The 24,784-nt window shown below is 38.5% G+C and overlaps 1 protein-coding gene across 1 annotated transcript in view; it reads left to right on the top strand.

The window, feature by feature from the left end:
• Positions 1 to 24,784, top strand: part of kcnk2b (potassium channel, subfamily K, member 2b) — a 105,089-nt gene that overhangs the window by 62,299 nt on the left and 18,006 nt on the right. Inside the window, exons 3-4 of the mRNA XM_079639674.1 lie at positions 4,382 to 4,499; positions 19,003 to 19,163. Of these exons, the coding sequence (XP_079495800.1) occupies positions 4,382 to 4,499; positions 19,003 to 19,163 (279 nt within the window). The remainder of the gene's footprint in view (positions 1 to 4,381; positions 4,500 to 19,002; positions 19,164 to 24,784) is intronic.

Below are 24,784 nucleotides of genomic sequence, written 5' to 3'. Positions count from 1 at the left end.
CATAACCTTCTGTAAGGAAAGGAGAAAACACAGATAAACAGTCACCATCCACTTTTCCCTTTCCACACGTCTCAACGGAATTAGAAACTAAAGCCACAAAAGCAGCTGGTTTAGGAAACTTATTAACTTCCCGTTTAGCCTTCTCCTCAAGTAAAGGACAATCAGCTTTCCAGTGCCCTTTTTCACGACAGTAGTTACATATCCTATGTGGGTCAAACTTCCAAGTAGGAAGGTAACTGGACCTAGGAGGAAAACTATTCAGAGATGTACTACTAGACCGAGCTGTGTTTACGTCTCCCCGCGAACGCCCGTCCACAAAATGACTTCTGTGAGAGAGTACATAATCATCAGCCAATGCTGCTGCCTCCTCAGGTGACCTAACTTTACGTTCATTAATATAAGTGGCGATACTATCCGGGACAGAAACATAACCCACTTAGATCTTTTAGACACATAAACATCAATCTTGCTGCAATGCATGATGAGTACAAGCATATTAACTTCATGCTGCAATGCATGATGGGTACCAGAATGCATAAATTATGCAGAAGAATTGTCTTACTGTTTTCTGCTTTTATTTCCGCAGATTTTTAGCAGCTTGTTTAGCAATATTCAGAGGTCATATTTATATCTGTAATTGTTATACATATGTTGAATACTGTTGATTGTCACCATTGTTGAGGTTTGTAGGCTATGATGAGTGTTAATGTCCATACATCTGATTAACCATTGAAAGTCTCTTGAACAAAAGATGTCATCATTTTGAGGTGTTCTCTTTTCACGTTGTTGCTTCATAGAAATATTTATATTATAAATGCTATATATGTTTAATAGAACCTTTGTATAAATCATTAAAATACTTCAACACAAATGTTTGTGAATTTAGCTGTTTTAATACAGTCACTTGAATATATCAAGTGCAATCCTTTCATTATTAATGCACAAGTGCTCTCAGTACACTATTGTAATTTATTTAAAAATGAGGAGTCAAGAGACTAACGCAAACACTGCTCACCATAATTGTGACTTCAAATTAACTATTTTAATTAAAACATCAACATTAACTAGAACTAACCCACTGTTTATTCTCAATGAGAACCTTTGTAGATGTATGACAAACAAAGTTATGCAAATTCTTCAAGTATCTGTATCTTATGGCTTTGATTAAGGGCATCACAGTTTCTCAGTGGGAAAAATGAGCCGCGTTTCCATTACAGATTTGCGCAAAACTTTTTTTTTTTTGATATATCGATAAAAAACTATTGCGAAATGACTGCGTTTCCATTGACCGATGTTATGCGACTAAAACATATTTTTTTTCCTCTCGCGATAAGTCATTTATGGCAACGGACGTTGGTAGGTTTATATATCACAGCCACCGCACTGGCCATAATTATTATTAACGGAAGGAGATGTATGTGTGTAATCCAAGCATTAATGGTAAGGTAACTGTGAGCGGCACATATGAGGAGTTTCGGTGTGTTTCTCCCTCATTTCTGCTTCAAGCTCTTGATTGTGGCATTTCTTTGAGGTTTAGAATCCAGTATTCCTGTAATTCTTTTTATCTTTTATGAATTTAATAAACAACTCTGTCTCGTATTCTGTCTGAACAGACCGCGCATTCTAAGTCAGGTAATTGTAAATGCTCAAAAATTGTTTCCATTGCCGTTTTGCGAAATATTTATTTTTCGAATTGCCTGAAAAACCACCTCATGCGAGCGTAAAAACTTTTTTGCGATAAATGGGAATTTTAGCGAAATTGACGTGTTTCCATTGAGCGTATGTTCAATTCGCAATTTCAATTTGCGCAATTTGAACGGTAATGGAAACGCGGCTACTGTCACCTCACAGCAAGAAGGTTAAAATCCCAGCTGAGCCAGAAGGTCTTTCCCTCAGATCTGGATTCCCTCACAATCCAAAGATGTGTGAATTGTAGGCACTAAATTGTCTATTGGTGTGAATGTGTGTTTTACTGCCTATGGATGGATCCATGGCTGAGATTTTTTTTGGCATTTTTTATGGTTCAATTTTGGGGTTTCTGGTTAAAGACGTAGGCCTATATGTTGATATGGCTTACTGAAGGCTAAGAATTGGTACCACAATTAAAAATTCAGGGCTTGTTATGGGTTAATATTGGAATACACGTGGAATCAGGGCAACACATTTGGAAATCCACTGTCTCCTCAAAAGAGTCCGTTTGCAAGCAGCAGAGGGCCACCTTATGTGACACACACACAGTAAACCTGTGTTGTTCACTCAGCTGCGCATAATAGCACCGAATTAATAAAAAACACATATGTAAATAAACATGTATTGACCCGAGTTCTGTTTTCTATCATGCGCCGCGCACGTTTGCAATGACGTAATATGCACGCAAACGCACCAGGGTTCGATAGAATCAAGTTTAGTGTGAAACCAGACCAATGCTGCGGGGGGCGCCGGGAACAATCACACTCTGGCTCGGACTGCAGCAAACCAGCCCAGTGTGAAAGCCCCCTGAGTCATTCATGTCCTTCCATAACGCCTGGCTTCAAGCCTTCACTCCCTCTGTTGAGTCTAAGAAAGCTCCCAGATCTGTCATCTCACACACACACACACACACACACACACGCATGCACGCAGGCACACACACACACACACACACACACACACACACTTCTTGTCCTTTCTTAAGTGTGCAGCTGATTGCTACTGTATGCAGCATGCCTGAGGCTCTTTGCCCCTGAGGAGATGAATTACATGTCAAAAACCTCCTCCAGCACTGTACCTAATGGCTTAAGTCAGTTTCACACATGATCAGTATGCTGTGCATATATGTGGTATGCATTTTTGTAGTAGATTCTCCATAAATGCATATAGTCTACTATGTTTCACAGTCAACATATTACTTTCTGCCTGGGGTGAAGAAAGGAAAATTCACTTACCTCACATTTGAAAAAACAAGATGACATAATGAATGGCACTCATCTCTTTGTGGAGGTGGAAAGTTTTGCATGGCTCGCAGGATTTATTTTATAAAGATTTAAATGCAAAAAAAAACAAAAAAAGCGTTTTAACACTTATGTACTGATGCGGGCCAATTTGATTTGAAATTTGGGTCAGTTATCGGAAATATTATTTAACCTGTTTTTTTTTCTTGACATTTTGTGACTTTCAACACAATGTTTACTATTACGTTCGTGTGTCAATTTGACCTGCATATTTTAATGTTCAAAGGCAACTTTACAGACCCAAAATAATAACATTTATTGATTATATTTTGTTGTTTTAGTTTTTACTACCACATGAAGCTATAAAAAAGGAGCTTGTTTAGCTTTTTTTGGCTTCAAAAAGAGTTCTCCCCAAATATTGTGCAAATATCCCCTCCATGTCACCATATGTTCTGTTAGTTTCATTATCATGGACTTTTAGTTTGTTTTAATTCTCATCATGTGTTCCTTTGTTCAGTTTTCCCGCTCCTCATTTGTGTTCTTGGTTTCAGCTGTGTTCTATTAATTATCCTCGTTTGTGTTTGCTATATAAGCTGATCCCTCACATTTATTCTATATTCGGTCTATGTAACATTTATAGTGTGTTGCCTTGCTAATTCTATGTATTATGGTCATTAAACTTTGTGTTGGAATTGAACTTATCATCTTCGTCTGCCTTCCTGCAACCGCTCGTCACACTACGGACATCACTTTTGGCCACGTCTGTATGTAAATATGTTCAGAATAGAGACAAAAGAATATTGATGTGGTAAATGCATTGTCTCACACATGACAAAAGGGAGCATATCCTCAGAATATTTGCATATATTTTGCAAACAACTTGTATTGGGTCTTACAAGGCTATACATGTTGTTCAAAGCATTCAGAACTGCAGCCATTTTATTTAGAAGAATAAATATATTTTGGACTTGTGCTTCACATGTGTGGATATGTGTCAGCTCCAGCAGGCATGCACCCTAAAGCTTAAATCTTATTTGATGCAGCATTTTTATCACAGAATGCAAAAAAAAAAAGACTGATTCACCAAAGAAAAAAAAAATCTCCCGGTTTTAGCTATTCACCTTGATGTGAATAGCTACATAGGAATATATTGTTTCTATTCTACTGTGCCAAATTATTTGTTTAGTGTTGAAATACTGCAGCTCAACATATACACTTCCTGCTCAGCCAATGGTGTGACTTTAGTGTGGGACTACATGTTTGCCCAAACAATTACAGAGGAAGGAATGTTTAAGAAATCAGCTTGGATCAATATTTTTGTCATTGATTTTGTGTATTAAATATTCTCAAATGCGGGGCAGAAACAGTATTAACTTAAAATTTGCATGCAATTATACATTTTTTTGAAAATTGTGTAATTATGCAAACCTTTTTTTTTTCTCTTATAACAGCAAGTGGTGTCAGCATTACGAGTAGGAGTGAACCCTTCAGGAAACTCATCCAATCAGAGCAGTTTATGGGACCTCAGCAACTCCTTCTTCTTCGCTGGAACAGTTATTACAACTATAGGTACTAAAGTACACAAACTCACGTGCAAGCACATTAGCAAACACTCTATTACTGTTCTAAAACCTGGTGAGCCATCACACTGTCTACTAGAAGCATCTTAACCATTATTGAATCTCAAAAGCAGGCTCCTGCAGAACTATCCTCAGAATTGGAATTCATCAAATTCACAAAGATTTGTACAATCCCTGCTGCTGCTGCTGCTGCTGCGTGTGTGTGCGTGTGTGTGTGTGTGTGTGTGTGTGTGTGTGTGTGTGTGTGTGTGTAATAATAATATTTGTACTAATTTTAATGAATACTTATTTTATATCAATCTGGGACTGCTGACAAATGTCTGATTTAGAAGACTACATAGACAACTCTCTCACAAAAGTCTTGACTCACAATTGATTTGAATTAAATCAGACATTAACATGATGCTACGTCGTCGACGTGCTAATGTAATTGGGACAGCCTTGAGAGACCAATCTACTTCGAGTGTATTAAAACGAGCCAATGCTTTTCTTGGGTACAATGAACAGGGCTTAAAGTATTCCGGCACCGTTCCGGATCTCTGGCGTGCGGCCGTGAGGAAAAAAAATAATAATAATGTGGGAACATCCATGCGGTTTAATATTTTTGAGTCAATTGATTTCACCTACCAATCATATGAGAGGAACGCAGCTCTAACTAACGTTACAAGCAGAGCACGGGCAGGTCCTGGCAACACAGTAGGCTTGTTCGACTTGAACCGGCGCTGCACAGACCGATGGTTATGACATCAAAGTACCGCGAGAGCAATTCAAAAGCATAAGGAGCCGTCTACTTTCTATAAAGGGTTTTCACGACACGTCATCAATCCGGAAGTCTGCCATTTTGGAGGCACTGAACGTAAACAATGCCACTGAACTGAACAGACTCGCAAATTTGGCTGATTATTGCTGCTGAAAAATGGTCGAGTTTTGGTCTGTACTAATCGGTTGCACCGGGAAAAAACATTTGAAGTTCTATAGACTGTCAAAAGTTAATGAGAAGAGTGCAAAAAACTGATGAAAGAATGTGTTTGTGGTTGAGAGAGGTACAGCATCATTGTAAGTGAAGCGTTGACTATGGCTAAAATGTTGACATAGTTAACTATGGCTACATTCACACTGATTATCTTTATATCCTATTGGAATCTGATCTAAAATGATGTCCACGCTTTGTATCACAACTGTTCAGATCCGATTTTGTGTGTCCATGCAGCTCTTTGATAATGACGTTGCGTTGATGGAGGGGTTTGCATTTGCAATATAGATGTTGTCTTATTTAAATTTTACAACATGGAAATGTGTAGCCGCTGCGCTGGACTACTGTGTCTTGAGCCTGCGGCAGAACTGTAGAAGTTACAGCTTTTTTCCACGCTCTTGTCTGCACCGGTTTAAAAAATAATACTTTTCTGCTCGTCCGGCACTTTGCAAAAACACAGCATTGTTTCGGCAGCGACTTTCAGCATTTTCCCTTTAACAATGTCTGACATTTACATTTTAAGTGTCGTGAGTCACATACCACGCGAAATCCGATCAAATCGCTCAGACTGAAGCTGATGTACTGATATGTGATTTGAATAGGATTTCAAACCACGTATGGATGTAGCTTGAAACGGATTACATGTGCTTTTTTGGACTGACAATCTGAACGTAGCCTATTTTCAAGATAAGAAATAGAAGGAATAATTGCAGTAAGGGCTAGAGAAGCTAGCTCGTTCGGATCTTTACCACAGCTTAAAACAGCTTCCACGTGTTTTTTCTATGGTTTATTAGTGCAACAATGTGTTCAGTCGTACATACACAGTGCAATCCATGCTGTCGTTTACATCCGAGTTCCTCTATAATGGCCGCGCATCCGGGTTACCGCCCATAACGTGACGTTGGTGAAAACCCTCTATTCGCTCTTGCGGTACTTTTGATGTCATTCAAGTCGAACAAGCCTATTGTGATTGAGATCTATACGTCAGCGTTGTCGGTGAAAGCATGGAGCTCAAGTGCATTAAGCCTGCATGATTTTCTACCCACAGCGTAATTTCCTATGGGGTGTAAATTTCCTATTTCCTATGGGGACATGAAATTCCCACTTTTAAAAATCCCATTTGTGTCTCCCCCCAGGTGACTTTAATGTCATCATAAAAGAAAGAAAGGAGATGTGGAGTTGGTTGATTCAGTAAATTAGCTCAGGTCAGGATAATCATATTTGATAATCATATCATATTTGACTGTGCTAACGTGTTCATACACTGCTGCTAGGTATTTTCAGACTGTTAGCTAAATATTTAATGTAGAACATTCTGTGTAGCTTACTTAAAAAAACATGTGTAGTCCTACCATGAAAACGAGTCCACTTTAAACCGCAGCATTTTCTGTCAGCAATGTATGACAAGTAGTGCTGTCAACGTTAACACATGCAATTCATTTTTGTCCAGCTTTGTGTTAAAATATTTAACGCAATTAACGTAGCATCCGTTCTTTCTGTCATCCTTTAGCTAGGGTTATCCATCACGCTCTTATTCACGCAAATGCTTTTAAACCATTCATACGCAACCAGACAAAAGAGAACACGCTGCCAGTGAATGTCCTCCTGACACACACACACACGACGCACAGAAAGACGCGCACCAGTATCGCACAGACTACGCACCAGTATCGAGTTCTCTTTCGTGCTTGAACGTACAATATAACACACACATATGCCAAAATGTCCATTTTGTCGAGTATCCTCTCAAAAATAGTCTTAAATTAGTTAAATAAAAATGAGATGCGTGATGTCCTGTCAGCAGCGGCAGATCTAAAAGTGACAGCAGCCACTAATTCTCTCTGTCAGTAAACTTAACCAAAGAACAAAGGGAACAGAGAAAATTACTAACTGCTCTTGACTAAAGAACGCTTGTAGCTTTAATAAGGATTAATCTAGATTTAATTTATAATTTATGCAGTACGGACTGCTTTATAATCTTATTCAAATTCTGTATATTTCATACCTGTTAGCAGTGGTGGTTCTAGACCACAGTAACTGGGGGGGCCAGGCAGGGGCCACTTGTGCTTTTAGGGGGCTGTCATGTCTTTCCTCTTTTACTTATAAAGACAGACTAAAGAAGAGTCAGGAATACCAATACAGGAACGACAAGAACTCACGTCTTCTTTAATGCTCACATTCACTTCAACATATATGTGTCGCACATCACTTCGTCATCACTACATGACTCCACCCATTACTTATGTATTAACGTAACAATGATTATTTTAATCATACATAACACTCCTTCCCCCCAAAATAGAACGTCAATTATTATTATTTTTTTTTTATTTTTTTTTCAGGAACAAATGTCAACACAAAATAGTTCAGAAACATCCTTGCATCTTTTACTGTCAATTACTGAACTGAATTGAAATAAAGAACTTAAACGATCAGACTCCTTAGTTACACTCTTTTCTTCTTTACTTAATTTTTTTTTCATGACTATAAATCAAGTCTTTTTGGTGGGCATCTTTCCCTAGTGGGATAACGGCGTTCTGTGTTTGACATGGGCTCTGAAACAGATATGTTGGAGCCTGGTTTAGGTTGTTTTTCAAAGTTTTGGATCTGCGGAATGTTTTCAGTTTCTGGTGGTGCAGGTTCTTCCACTGGTGTAAGTGGTGTGTCCACAATCATTTCTGGAAACATCGAAGAGTCTGAATAAGCAGTGGGTGTGGCAACAACAGACTCAGCCTCAGTTGCAGATCCCAACAACAGCTGATCCAGATGTCTTTTCCAGATAAGCTTGTCAGATGTTAGCACAGTGTATGATACTGGGCCGGTTTGAGCCATCACTGTCGCTGGTACCCACTTTGGTCCTGAAGTATAGTTGCGTGCCAGAACACTTTGTCCTGGATGGAACAGTCTGCTTTTAGCCTTCATGTCTCTCCTGTGAACTTGCTTCTGTTGCTGACGAGTTACCACCTCTTTGACCGTAGAAGGTTTCAGTAAGTCAAATCCCGAGCGCAACGAACGCTTCAACATCAGAGACGCTGGAGAAACCTTTGTTGTCCCATGGCTGGTGTTTCGATATGACAACAATAAATCATTCAGGCGCTGCTGGAGGCTCGCTTGTCCTTGTGATGTCTTTAAGGCATGTTTGATGGTTTGAACCATTCTCTCTGCAAGACCATTCGTGGCTGGGTGGTATGGAGCTGATTTAATATGTTGTACACCACAACGTTGTAAGAACACAGCAAATTCTTGTGATGTAAACTGTGGCCCATTGTCACTGACAAGCTGTTCGGGGTAGCCAAAACGGCTAAACATTTCAGGCTAAACAGGCTAAACAACTGTTTTCTCAGCAGTTGTAGAGTGCATAACAGCAACTTCAGGCCACTTGCTGTGGGCGTCCACTGCTATAAACAACATCTTTCCTTCAACTGGACCAGCAAAATCCACATGTACACGCTGAAGAGTCAGGAATACCAATACAGGAACGACAAGAACTCGCGTCTTCTTTAATGCTCACATTCACTTCAACATATATGTGTCGCACATCACTTCGTCATCACTACATGACTCCACCCATTACTTATGTATTAACGTAACAATGATTATTTTAATTATACATAACAGGGGCACACCTTTAACATTCATCTTAACCTTTTTTCAGTATTAATTCCAGTCATTTTTCACCATGACATGCATCACTGCAATCTGTTTACACCTGGCCACTTCATGCATTTTCTGTGATCGGATAGCTATCCGATCGTGAAAAGACCAGGTGTAAATGCTCTCCGAAACGCATTTGAGACAGATTTTAATCCGATCGCTTGAACCACTTCAGGAGGAGATCTGGGCCGCATTCCAGACGAAACTGGACAAGTGTAAATGATATGCACATATGTAAATGTTACTCCTCCCAAAAACGCTAAACAATAAACGTGTGAGAGCATGTTATAGGCTACATGTCATGTTATAGTCAGATATGACGACGCAGCACACATCGTCGCAGATGAGCATCTATTCATCAAGTCAATGCGCAAACTATCACAAATCAAAGTGAAAGTAAGTCGCAGAGACTTAACACACAATCATCTTCATTAAAAGTAGAGAACCAAAATGATCTTACCAGGGCTGTTGCCGCTCTCTCCTATCGCGGTCTTTGATTCAGAAATTTGATCAATAAAATGCAGCTCAGTTGCATTTGCAGAAGTTGCTTTCGGTGACGTGCACTCTATTAAATCTGCATATAGCGCGGGAATTGAAGATCGGATTTATATCCGTTTTGCAAAAACACATTTATGTGACCAGGTGTAAATGGAATCGTTTTGATAAATCAGATAGCTATCCGATCTGAGAAAACACATGAAGTGGCCAGGTGTAAACAGAAGCTAATAAAACAATTTCAGCTCAAATTAATGTTTAATTTATTTGACAAGTAATTTTCTATTGTAATGTGATATAATGATAACATATTTTAGCATTTAAGCACATCTAGGCACTTTTTACATCTGTAAACTATGAAACGTATACGAACAAAAACCAAACATATCCGCAAATCAACTTAGGCAGTCATCTGAAAATGTATTTATGATAATCTTCTCTAACATTATCATGTATTCATGAAAGCTGTATTCTGCGTTTTTTGTGGTTCCTTGCAAACACATCAACAAATATATCAAGATTAAAATTATTTGAGTGAATTTTACATTTTGATAAGGTTATTCCTTTAAATCTAAATTCTGGACTTATAAAACCTCATTCATTGAATGATTGACAAATCATTTCTAATTAATAAAAGACTTTGCACAGTCGAGTCTGCTTCATACCACCTACTAAAAAGGCAAGAAATGAATGTAGGGCAAAACTAGACGATATAAATTAAATATTGAAATCTAAATTTCTTTAATGTGTAACTTACATCTGTTCTCTGGTAGCTGCTGACTCTTTGCTAAGTTTGCATAGTCATGACTCATGATTACTTGATATGTAGTTTTATGAAGTCTAATATAAGCAACAGCGGACACTTGGATAGTTTAATAGTAGGCTATTTCTCACTACGTGAACATGACTGAAAGTAAATATTTTCATTACTTTTTTTTTTTGGGTGTAGCTCGTCTCTGATGAACATGTGAAGCTCCTTCTCGACTAAAGTGCGCGATCCAAGGGGGTAATCCATCCGCCGGAAACTGAAGCTTCCCCGGGCGCCGCCATTGATTAGCGGACACCCACCTGCTGTTAGCATTCCATTGACTCCCATTCATTTTGGCGTCACTTTGACAGCGAATAACTTTACATATGAGGCGTTTAAAGACTCCATTTGTCCATTATTTATTTCTAAAGAAACACGAAAATGTATAAAAGGCTCCATTACCTTCTATCTTACGTTATGGCCCCGTAGAAACAGTTTTTGTAAAAATAGGCTAACGATTGCGTCATAACCACGCGACTCTGTCGCACAAGTCGAGAGATTACCGTATAGACAGGCAGAGAAGCTCGCAAGTAATCGGGGGGACGTGGAGGCATAAAGTCTGATAAAGTCAAGGGAGAAGCCCATAGAGAGTCATAAAGTTGCTCCTGCTGCTAGCTCATGGACAGCTAATACTCACGCTCTCCGTCTCTGCGAGATTCGGAAGGGAATGATTCAGATTTCTCTCGGCTACTAGAAGACCTACAGGTTGGTCACGTCACATCTACGTCGTCAAGCTCAGTTTGAGCCTGCGCAGTTCGCCCAGCCATCAGGAAGTGAGTGCTTCTAATTGACTTCACTTTTCTCCGTTGAAACCTATGGGGTCGCTGTGTCCAGTTTATATACTGTCTATGGCGCAATCTCGCTTTGAGTAATTTCTTCTTGACATAAAAGTTACGGCACAACACATTGTTCCCATTACTGCCACCCACAGGACAAATTGCGCATTGCACCCAACGTTGTTGGGTGTGATTATACGATTCCAAATTGAACCGCCCCTGCCTGTTAGACAGGAAAGGTACAGGTAAATATGACATTTATTTTGGGTTTAAGTGAGGATTGTTTTAAGTTCACATAAATTAAAAGTTATGTTGTTGAAGCCTAATAAATGTTTAAAATTTGGGGGGAAATCATTTTCATCAAGACATCAGTAGCTATATTAATATCAGTGATAGGTACTGGCCTTCATTCATAAAAAGATTCCATTACCATACAGCCATAATACTTGAAAATATATATTTTTTTCACTTTAACCCCTGAATGAAGTACAGGCTGTAGAAGCATGTAACGTTAAACGTGACCGGCTGAAAGGGAACTGGTAATGAGAAAGCAGTCGTGCGGACCTGGGAGTGCAGCACTGAACCCGAGACTACCTGTAGGAGATCGGTTGCAATGAAACTGTGGCGTGATTCCAGTGAATTTGAAAGCAACTTGAACTCAGGTCCACACTTGTTCAGTAAGTAAAGTAATATGTGCATGTGTTTTAGCCGATGACGATGTCATTAATTCAATAAAACACATGAAGAGGATGACAATGGTAATGAATTACCTTGGATATGAGCAAGAGTGAGCGTACAGAGTTATTGTGCAGAGTGAGTGCAATCAGAGCAGCAGATGAATGGCTCGCAATCTACTGTCTCTTCAAAAGTGTCCTTTTGCAAGCAGCAGAAAGCCGCCTTGATGCGACACGCATACAGTAGATTCATGTTGTTCAGGCTGCGCACAATAGTACCAAATTAAAGACGTAAGTTTCGCTGCTAGAGGTCGCCTATTCAAAACCGTACCAAAAGCGTGACTTGATGATGCCGTGACTGAGCGTGGAATCATGGGAGGTGTAGTTTTCACCTCCACAGCCGATGGAAGGGAATTTGACTAAACTTGTGTTCATAGATGAACTAATGTATTAAAGTTTATTTATGTTACTGTGGTATGAAGACGGGCAGAGCAGAGAGCCTGGGACATTTTACATTACTGTTTTATTATGGTTATATGCCGCTGTCGACCAACTTTTTGTTTTATTGTTAATGCATATTTTACGATATAATTGTTTAAATTAACGTTTAACATTCGCCTCCTTACCTGAACTTAAAGGGTTCTATTATGCTTTTTCACGTTTTCAACTATAGTTAGTGTGTAATGTTGCTGTTTGAGCATTAAAAAGATTGTAAGGTTACAAAGCTCAGTCCACTCCAAAGGGAGAAATTTTATTTAACAGAATCCACTTTACAAGAACTAAAACAAAAGGCTTGTTTCGGGTAGTTCAGTGTTATGGCAGGAAGGACACAATGTCTCATTCCCTCCATCAGGGAAAGCAGGTTACAATAGCAACCAATCTGTCAGTCACTTCAACGTTGTGTCAATGTACTGACACTAAGGGGTTCTATTGGAAAACGGCACAACAAGCTAAACCGTGTTATGAGGTTTTGGCAGTGCAGATGTCGGCAAGCTACTGCGTGTCGGGCAACAAGTGCACTTGCAACGTCGTAACCTTCCCAATGCTCCATGTAAGCCATGTAGTCATTCGTGCCACATGGGGACAGAAAGGACAGAACTTACAAACAGTTTTTTTACCTTTTCTCTTTTTTTTTTAACTTACAGCTGCGCAGACCAGAAGTTAGCGCTAGGGAAGTGTTCCTTTCTCTGTGCAGAAAAAAGAACACTACGGAGGCCACATCCTGCCCGAATGGAGGTAAACATGTGGAGAAACTTACCTAGACTTTCCAAGACTTGCATAGACTTACCAACCAGAAAGTACTACACATGGAAAGTCTCTGTGGTAGGTCCTACATGAAAGGGGAAGAGCTCTACAACACAGTGAGTGTCAGAGTGGAGCTCTGCCTAGAGGAAGACACAAATTTGTGTTACCCATCAGGGTAAGAGGACCGTATCCACTTCAAATCATACGCCACCTCGTAACGGGGCTCTAGCCAGAGCAATAGCGTCTATCATTGCCGGCCTTCCACATCCCAACATGGAGGTTCCAGAGCTCTGGGCATGAGTGCAAAATTGTGTCCCATCCCTGAGAAGGAAGGAATTATTATTATTATTATTATCGGACATAAAAACATCCTTGTGTCGTACATGTATATAAATGTAGCATTGAATGGTTGCCTACCTGTCTATAGTTCATATTTCAACATGTTTTTGTCTATATCTATATATATTAGTGCTGTCAAAAGTACCGACTTCGGTACCAAGTCAGTACTGAAATTTTAAACGTGGCGCTTTGAACGCGGTTGAGCGCTGTTGAGCGAAATCATAAACGCCTCTGATTGGCCATTGTGTTCACGAGCTCATCGGAGATGTCTGTGATTGGCTACAATGATCAACGCACGGGAGCGTTTGAGAGCAAAAGCAGGCGTCTATCAGCGCCAGTGGATCGATCCGCTGATAGACGCCTGCTTTCAAATGCTCCCGTGTGTATCTGTGTAATCGCTCACTGAAGAGCGTTATTGGTGTATATTTACAACATGTTTTTGAAGTGCTGATCATTGTAGCCAATCACAGACATATTTGATGAGCGCGTGACAATGGCCGGCCATTCAGAGATGTTTACGATTCTGCTCAACAGCGCTCAAAGCGTCACATTTTTAAAATTTCAGTACCGACTTGGTACCGAAGTCGGTACTTTTCACTAGACTAATATATATATATATATATATATATATATATATATATATATATATATATATATATATATATATATATATATATATATATATATATATATTAGGGGTTTAACGATACACGTATTCATATTGAACCATTCGGTACGAGGCTTTTGGTTCGGTTTTCGGTACGCATTTTCAAACCGGACATTTCTCTGGTTGGACCATTTTTCCTGCCGACCAAAATTTCGTTAGACCATCCTTAAAAAGATTTTGGTTTGCAGTAACAGCAAAAAAAAAAAAAAAAAAAAAAAGTAGATTCAATGTAAAAAAAAAAAAAAAAAGACAATTTTGGTCATGGTGTGAATATAAACAAATTTGCATATTGTGACGTCACTGACATGGGTAACATTCTTGTCTTAAAATGTATAGCTTTAAATATGCTGTACTGTCAGAAAAGTAAACAAAAATATATCATATGAAAATATATTATGAAAAATATATTATTCAATGGTATCACTAGGTTATCCTGTTTGATTTTTGAGTCATGTTCATTGAATCGATTGTAAAATCGATTTTCCATGTTTAAAGACGTTTCCATTTTCAACGCCAAATATAGTTAGTTGAAGGTGGTGGCCCTTCATCCAGCCAGAAATGTCTGTCAGGCAGGCTGAGATGCGAGTGGCTATCGTCGGACAGAGCTGGACAGTAACGGAGTCCATTTACTTGAGTACAGTACTTAAGTACAATTTTGAGGGATCTGTACTTTACTCGAGTATCATTTTTGGGGAGTACTCATGACTTTACTCAAGTACATTTGAGAGGCAAATATTGTACTCTTTACTCCGCTACATTTCTTTCCATAACCGTGAGTACTGAGTACCCGTTACTACTTCAAAAAAAAAAAAAAAGCCAAAAAGAAAAATCTCGGAAACCCTCAATTTGTTGTTTCCCTCTCAAACGTGACTGGATTGTGCAGGCGCCACTGATTGGGACAGCCAATCAGCAATCACCTTTCAGGTTCAGGTTCAAAGGTGTGTCAGAACATTGGTATATTGCCTACTTTGCTGGTTTAGGTTTATTGATTTGATTGATGAAAAAACAGAGAAACTCACATGTACACACAATTGTTAGTTGAATTTTCTTTTCTGATATTACACATTAATGTAAGCTGAGCATTTGCTTTGATGTTCTTGAGTAGGCAGTGTGTTTAACACAGTCAGGTTCAAATGTTGGTGCAAAAAATCCATTAAAACTCTAGCAGAGGTTTGTCAGAGCGTTGCCATTGTGCTATTGCCTTGTATTGCCTTTATTTAATGTTAAATAAAGTAACATGGTAAAAAGATGAAAATGACTTGATTTTACTTTCAATTCCTTTTACATTCTCCAAGGTATTACCATAAACATTTTTCATAACTCCATGTAGGACGTTTCTGTACATAAATCTAAGCACTGTGGCAGTAGTAATGCAATATTTAGAAAATGTACTCTTATACTCTTGATACTCAAGTACTTTAAAAAACAAGTACTTCAGTACTTTTACTTAAGACATCTGACTGTAGTACTTTTACTTGTACTTGAGTAAAATTTAGCAAGGGGTATCTGTACGTTTACTCAAGTAATGAAGCTGTGTACTCTGTCCGCCTCTGCGTTGGAATGAGGGGTCGAGTTGTGTGTCATCAGCGTAGCAGTAAACTCATTCACTTTCAACGGGAGTGAGTTTTCTTTGTCTCCTTCTGACAGCCGTAAAGAATGGTAAAAATATTTTAATACATTTTATCGTAGCATAATATACATCGTTAATTAAGGCGTAATGAGCGGAATAATTCAATACAATAGATATGGATTTAAGATATCAAAATAAAGATACATTCTTAGACTTGAATATAAGCACTTAGAGTTTAACTTGCACAACTAAAAAGTCCTAACTAGGCTAATATAAGGTGGGGGACATACATAATATATCATATATTCTGGGATGACTTAATTATGAGTTAAATGAAAAGGTGAGGTGTTTCCTGTTTAGCATTTGCCAGGCAACTGAAGTGACAATGGGGGCAATTCGATCCAGACTCATCAGTGCTAGGCCTGTGATTTACATGAAGAAGCGCAAAAGGTTAAAAGCTTTCTGAAACTTAGAACTGAATCGGTCATCGTGATTCAGTCCAGACACTACAAAGTTCATAAAGTCATTGCTGCTGTGCTGTTTGGAAATGTCAGAAGTTTAAGCTTTATTTCATGTTAACTTAGCCACTGTATCAAATAAATACTTAGGGTTGTGTTTGTTTTCTTCTAAGAGAGAAAAAACAGCTAAATCTGCTTTTTTTTAAAAAGGCCTTTCTGTATACGCAATCTTGCTCTTGGAAACCTAGGGGACCTCTCTGCAGGTAGCTGTGTAAATGGAAAGGATAGAGAGACCACTGATATGTGCCATAAACTTCATCAAAAACGTTTGTTAAAGGATTGCTCGAGTAAATTGAGCAAATCTGAGCGAGTGGATGCACACCATCTCCTTTTCTTCCAGTATGTCCGGGGATTGGCACGTGTAAATTGCACTCACCAATTCTAATTAGCCTTTTCTCAAAGTATCAGAAGTGTTTGGGGCCCCATTAGTCGTCACTGCATCTCTCTCTCTTCTTAAGGTACTTTTGGTGACCAGATCATTCTCTAGGTTTTATGAGAATCTTCGATGGCTACAAGAGTTCAAATAATTAATGGAAGGGTTCACCAATTTTATTAAAATAGCTGTAACTTGACTAAATGAGTTTGGTACAAAAAAAAATACAAAATACTTTGCCACCATCACCCAATCAGCTTTAAACAGCTATTGTCATGCATTGTTTGAAGCAGACATGCATCATTCATATCACTTATAGGCTTTCTCATGCTGAACAACTTCACCTCAAGAGAAATTAAATAATATTAACTATGCAAATTATTCCTTGTATTTCAGCAAAAGCAGTGCATGAAGATTCTTTGGAGTCCATAGGTAAATCATTAATAAAAACATGGTTTGTGAGCACAGTAATTCAGTGGTTCCCAAAGTGGGGGGGTGAGGATACTGCATGGGTGGCGAGGGAGATAAGCAAAAAAAAAAAAACAGCCGTCGCAACTGTGTTCAAGTGTGTGAATAGTGGTTAGCACTCTGCATTAATAAAGTGGCATCAAATGGCAATTACACTGAATCGTTCTTCTTCAGACCGTTTAAAGGGCACCTATTATGACATTTAAAATGTTCCTAATGTTGTTTAGGGAGTCCCCAACAACAGTTTTACATGCATGCAATGACAAAAAACACTTTTGTTGTCGTATAATATGCATTTATTTTTACCTGATTTGCTCACCGACTCCCAAATGAATCGTTCAACGACTCATTTTTCCAAACCCCTTCCTTTGCGCGACGCTAATCTGCGTTGATTGGTCAGATGACCCAGCAGTGTTTACAGAGATAATACTGAGTACAATGATGCTTTTATCAATTAAATTGTGTTATAATAATGATTATAGTCCACTGCTTTGTAGTTTGTAGTATAAAAATAAAAATAAGATAAAGAATTTAATGTTATGTTATGTTAGCGAGCATAGCCCAGAGTTCATATTGTAAAAGCACTATCAGTCTTTGTTTGCGTTAGCCCGATGCATAAACATAACGTTTTTACATAAATAAAATAAATAAAATGCTGTTACGTTACGAGGTATTACTCTATTCTTTAAGACAACTCCGAAAACAACGACAAACACTTCACATATCTCAATACAATTGCCATTGAAGACCTAGAAGCTAAGCGGTGCTTACACAACAAACAAAATAATTATATTAAGCATGCTACATAAAACATAAAAGCAACAATTATTAATAACACTTACAGGTTGTGATACGGAGGAGGAAGCTGATGCAAATACACTTGGAACTGAACCTTCCTTCAATATCAGCCAGCTCGCGAATCCAAGTTTGAGTGCATTTAAAAAGCAATCGTCTTCAAAATGGCGCGAGCAAAGCACAAGGCTCGGACTATACTTCTGTGGTATAGTTATATTGTAGCCACTTAGTCTTCAAATGCTCCTCCTTGGGCAGATGAAAAAAGTTGTCTTTTGAGTTGCACTTCAGAACACAGCGTCTCGTCGCCATGATGTTTTCCCTGCTGGCCTTGGAGCGCAATAAGTGGGCGTATGGTATTCAAATAACTTGACAAGTTGACGTCATCTAGTCAGAGAAAAAGCTTCGGTCTTCTAACGATTCATAAAAATGACTCCGAGTCGACTCTTACTTTTGAAAGACAATAACTTTATATACGGTGCACTTTCATATTTCAAACTTTGCAGGATGTTTTTGTTCACTTAGATCTATGTTACACACTACATGAAAGGTAAATTTCAAAATTCCATAATAGGTGCCCTTTAATTGTCACCGTTGGAACAAGCCCAACATAGAAGTTGCTCGCCATAGAAAAGCACCTCTTCAGCGGACCGAATCACAAGCTAATGTGAACACGCAGCTCCTCTGCTGTGCGTGTTCCGGTGAAAAGACGAACAAGAAGCTGAGCTTGTGACGTGAGGCGCTGTCAAAAGTAGTTATTTGCGCTTTTATATATTGTTCATCCAAAGCATCACTGAAATATTTAAATGTTTTTGTTCATTTAAATTAAAAGTTAAGTGCTGTATTATCTCTTACTGCTTTATGAAATAATAACATTACAAAGTGAAACTATTGCAGGTTTTTTTTTTTTTTTTTTTTTTAGGAAAAAGTTTGAGAACCAATGCAGGAATTCATTAACATTTGTAGTGTGTTTTTATTTTGAGATGAAAAATTTAAGATAGTCCCTTGGGGTAAGACAGTCCCCTCAGAATTGAGGCAAAATGTCGTTTTTTTATCGGGGGGTTTTTACGATAAATAAAATGTATTGTACTTTTTGAGTATTAAATACTTTTTTTTAAACTTTACTTTTATTGACTCCAGGATTTGGGAATATCTCACCTCACACAGAGGGTGGACGCATCTTCTGTATTATCTACGCCCTGTTGGGAATTCCTCTGTTCGGATTCTTGCTGGCAGGAGTGGGAGACCAGCTTGGAACAATCTTCGGAAAGGCAATCGCTAAAGTAGAGGGTATGATTGATGTGAGTTAAAGCAGTTTTTTTATATTTACACTGATAATAAATATTTGTTTCGTCGGTACAAAACCATTTTACATTTATATAATTTACAGATATCTTCAACCCTGTTCCTGGAGAGCTAAATGTCCTGCAAGGTTTATTTGCAACCTGCCTGTTATTTTCAAGCAATCCTGAAAACCTTGATTATCTGGTTCAGGTGTGTTTGGTTGGAGTTCAAATCTGCGGGACAGTGGGACACCAAAAGCAGGGTTGAAGACCTGATTTACAGTATACAAAAGAAGTGAGTACACCTCACCCCAGTGTAATATCACTAAAATGTCGAATGATTATAAATTGTATCACCTCTCAATAATTACATTATTTCTAAGTTGACAAATACTGACAAAAATGTCCTCTTATAAAGAACAAAAAACAAATACTATATTGAAAATATTGGCTCCAAAATAGAAATTCAATGCAACAATAGTGAATACACCTGTGATTACTGAAATAAGTGAGTATTGTACTTGCATGAACATGGTTAGAAAATAAATGGATTAACCTGTGAACACCAGAACATTGATAGCTTTGAACTTATGGCCTGTGTCCATCTGCATGTCTGCACCATGGCTTTAAAGAGGAACTGAAATATAGTTGAAATACAATAATCAGGAGATATAGAATAAGCCATAGTGCAATTGATCAGAGCCACAGAGGCAATCCTCGTGAAATGATGACATGGACAATGCGCTTGCACAATCTAGCTCTGAAAAACAGACAGGCAAGTGCTTCAGACTTTGCACAGGGTTGTTATGTAAAAAAAAAAAAAAACTTGCAATTGTGATTTGTCAAAACATTTGGTAGCCTAACTAATTGTATAAGTTTAGCGACAGCATGGTGCAATAATTGGTATAGGCTACTGCTTTTATTATTGCTTGATACAAATTTAAAAATTTCAATTTAATTGATTCAATTTGGATACATATTAGGTACAGTAGATGTAAATTTTTCTCAAGAAAGAAAATCTCACTTAATGCTGTAAACATAGGCTACAGTGAGCCCTGTCAGCTGGTATTATTAAAGGTTAGAAATAACAACTCAAATTGAATATTGGCCTAATGCGGTTTTTATTACAACAACTTTATAATATTTTAATGATATAAGGAAACAAATATAAAAAAAATATGTAATATAGTGCACAAATTTAGCAAAATACTAATTTATACTAATACTAAATCTAAATATATTATAAAATGCGATTTTTTTTTTCTTGCCAACTTACATGCTATGGTCATTAAATGGCTTTCCTGAGGTAAATGTAAAGTTATGTGACTGTAGTCTACTTTATTGATCTCTTTCTGCGGTTGAAAATCACTGATTGGTCGATATTATGTATGAGGCATATACATGTCGGTAAGTTGTAGGCTACTGTATCTTTCAACACACGTTACACACCTATTGATCATTCGTGTTTATTTACTATTAACTAGGCTAGTAAAGAGAGATGATCGGTTCACGTGCCATTTGAACTGATGCGCTACAGCGATCTGACAGATTTAAAAGCGCCAAAACGGTATATCCTTTGAATTTCGTAATAAAATTGACAGAATCTGACAGCTGAGAATTTGTTCCATAACAAAAGTAACCTGCTCTGTCTAGTCTGTTGGTGTCAGTGTCCTCTTTGCTTCGCGATTTTTCTCTGCGTGAGAAAATGGATGTGTGGCGTGAGAGTGTGTGAAAAGGGTCGATTGCGTGAGTCTCGCGGTCAATGCGTGAGATTTGGCAGCTCTGTGTTCGGTTCAAATGGATTCCAGCATGTTTAGCGTGAACCTGGCCAGGATGACCACAGTGAATGCACGGTAGCAGTGAAGCACAATAGGTGGGAGTGTGATGATTTAAGGCTACATGAGTCCAGAACATGTGTGGGAGATTACGGTACATTTATTACATTAGATTACATAGATAACATCATGAATGCCTGTAGATATACCAAAATACTGGCTAAGATGACTCCCAGAAGCTTGGCAGAAGAGGAATATTTAAGCACGATAGCAATCCAAAACAAATGCCATATCAAGCAAAGTCAAGTCACCTTTATTTATATAGCTTTTTTTACAATACAGATTGTATCAAAGCAGCTTCACCGTGATTACATGAAAATAATACAACAAAGTGTGTTTCTAGAAAAAAAATGCATCATTGTCCACCTTAAGTAAGTAGATCAATAATATTGTTGAATATTAAATGTTCCCAACTAAGCAAGCCAAAATCCAAGGCAACAGCGGCAAGGAACCAAAACTCCATCAGGTGACAGAATGGAGAAAAAAACCTTTGGGAGAAACCAGGCTCAGTCGGGGGCCAGTTCTCCTCTGGCCAACGAACGAACAGTGAATGATTATGATCCAGGCAGCATTACAGGTCAGAAGTCAGATTGGATCAGAACATTCAGATATTAATCCAGTTCCATCTGGTTGGAGGTCTGAGTCATCACGCCGGTATGGAGACGAGTTTCTTGAGGATTGTGTTGATGAAGCCTTCACAGGGCTGATGAGGCTGGTACTTCAGGGATACGTCATGGATGGGTCCAGGTGCAAGGTCCACCACCTGATCTGGATACGGCCGGGATCCGGCTGACTTCAGTACCAGAAAGGGACTGGTTGACACTTCAGGACTGCCTTTTCATCATGTCCAGGCACAGGTCCTTCATCAGATCTGGATACTAGGATACTGGATACAGATACAGATACAGATCTGGATACTTGCATGTGTCTTTGCTTGCAATAATCTTAAATTAGTGATATTACACAGGGGTGTACCCTATTCTGGTGTATACTGCACATGCCTGAGAAAGTGAAACAAATTAACTATTTCCTCATAGAACAGAGATGTTTTCCATTTCTCATCATAGCCACTTCAACATGTTTACACATTTCTACACTTATGGTCCTCATGTCTCTATTTTTCTCCATTCATTCTGGAGATTAATAAAGTGCATGAGTAGCTATATGTCACATACATTCCCACCACTGCAGACTATCCCAGTCTTTCATCTGTCCACTCCTAACCTAACACAGACATTCACAGCTAATAAAGTCACTTTCAAATGTTATATATTTGCTCTCAGTTGACTTGTTCATTGATTGTTTGTACACCAAAATCAAAGGTGTTCCACAGGGATATGTGACAAAACCTGTCCCATAATTGAATCTGCCATTAGCTCTTAAAATACCAGTTTAAAATAACACACTTCAAAAATGTTCACAGATGATTACTAGAGTGTTCTTAACACAAATGTTCCATTTAAAAAATATATATGACATTACCTTATTAATGACAGTACTTATCCTGCTGAAGTCAATGTAGGTTTGTTGTTATTTATCTTTTATGTGGCCATAAATCATTTTTTTGTAAATGGTAAAAATGTTGTTTCAGTGTGATATTGACCCATACTGGGTGACAGACAATGAAAATCAAGCGTAGCGTCAGTTCAGGTCACATTAGTCAAGACTCTCAGCTAATCCACGTCTACCTATAGGAATACGATGCCTATCATTGTATACATAAATAAGCTCCTTCAGTATTCTCAGCAGCTATCGTGTTTCTCAGGAGCTAATTAAATGGGGAAATTCGGCTGGCAAATCACATCATCTCACAAGGAATCGGGTAATCGGCAATTTAGCGAGAGGAATTCATTCCCCACAAGGATTTTACCTTAGATTCATTCAAGTTTGTGAACTTGAACAAGAGATTCGCCGCATTAATCTTAAGCTGCCTGATTTGGAAGTGACCTCTGCATTGCTGCATTATTAACATAGGATGTGATGCACTCTCCATTCATCTCTGAAAGTCTTCACGAAGCTAAGCTAAGCTAAGCTCCTTTTTAATGCTCATTGCTAAAAGCTATCAGGGTATTGGCAACATGATTGTTGCTAATGCTATCCGTGTTGCGATCATATTAGGTGTGTTCGACATCGGCTGCTGCTGGATGTAACCGATCGGCGACAGTTGCCGCATGCAGTTGGGGAGGAGCTGAAAACGGAGATGTGAAGTTGGACACTTTCTGGTTCCCGTAGTGACTGCTCACATGGTGTTTCCATACTTTACCACAGCTGAAGTGAAATAAATGCAATATTTTTTAATTGCACAGACGTTTCAGATATGTTTCCATTTTAAGGTGTTATGAATAAACGCGAATAAACACGAAACACACGTGATCGTTGCCATGCGGTGGATTTGGCCATTCGTGAAACAGCTGTGTCATCATCAGTGCTGGTGCAGCCGTTCTCGAGAAGCTGCCCTGACTGAGTTCTCCGGCTAGTCGCAAATCGCTCTTGCGGTACTTTGATGGCATCACAGTCACGTGGCGTCAGCACTGTCTGAAAGTCAGACACAATTTCTAACCGGCATGCACTGCTTTAAGTCAGCTGACGATCGGTCTGCGCAGAGCTGCATGAAGTCGAACAAGGCTATTGGCTATTGCGTTACTTATCAGTTGTCATTGGCAACTGCACACGTTGCACATGAAAACAAACGGGAAAAAAAGAAAAAAAGTTTGATAACCACTGCTATAAAAGCTGTTAGTTGCTAATTAGAAACATGGTTGATTTAAAGTTATTTATCCCACTCGGTATTTGGAACATGGCTGTTTTAGGCCTAAATCTGGTGTCATAGTCACATGCTGTGTTTATCCAGGTATCAAGAAAATGCTTGTTGTTGTTTCAGCAACATTGCTATCAGTACTTTTCTGGTTGCTAATAATAATTTGTTAAATTGATATAGCGCTTTTCTGGGCACTCATAGAACTTTACATATGAAAGGGGGAATCTCCTCAACCACCACCAATGTGCATCCACCATTTGCAATGCAATGCAAATGTTATCGAATATATGCTCATTACTTGGGCTTCTAGTATTATTGAGCATACTGTACTAAGTGACATGCTGTGACAATCAAAGTGTTGTTTTAGCCTTATCTGGTTGCATATAATAAATAATTAGCTTTTATTTTATCTGATTATTGCACATGCTGTGTTAACACATTAAAAATATTGAATGTAATTTACTCTGCATATTTCCCCTTCCTTAAGTAGCTACGCTAATGTCTCTCTACATCATTTGGCAAGCATTATAGTATATGATCAATCTATCTGGGCTCTGTTCACCAGCTCTGTAAAGTGAGATGGAGTCCTATTCTGTGATCAGCCGCGCTCAGCTCCACTTGCTTCTCTATGGTAGGCCGATGGGCACACAAGACCCACAGGGTCTGTATTTGATTCTGCCAGTAACAAGCTTGTCTCGAGGATTAAGACACGCAGATATATCCGTGGAAATAAATTTAAATACTTGTGATTCTAGCATTGCTTTGAGAGAATAGATTGATAGATCACAAACATTTTTTTATACCAAATGTTTTAACTAGTAATTTGCCAACTTATTGTGAAAATTAATGTGCAAAATAAACTTAGTGGGGGAGAAATTAACTGACTGCTCTCATTCAAACAAAGATATCTGATATTGACAGAGAAATATAACTGTAGTACTATACACACTGATCAACCACAACATTAAAACCATCTGTCTAATATTGAGTCTTTTGACACCTAACACCAAGACATTCGCAGCAGATCCTTTAAGACCTGTAAAGGT

Source organism: Phoxinus phoxinus, assembly GCF_949152265.1.
Source record: "Phoxinus phoxinus genome assembly, chromosome: 16".
Classification (NCBI taxonomy): Eukaryota; Metazoa; Chordata; class Actinopteri; order Cypriniformes; family Leuciscidae; genus Phoxinus; species Phoxinus phoxinus.
The sequence above is the reverse complement of the archived record's forward strand: the minus strand, read 5'-3'. Positions and strand labels throughout refer to the sequence as shown.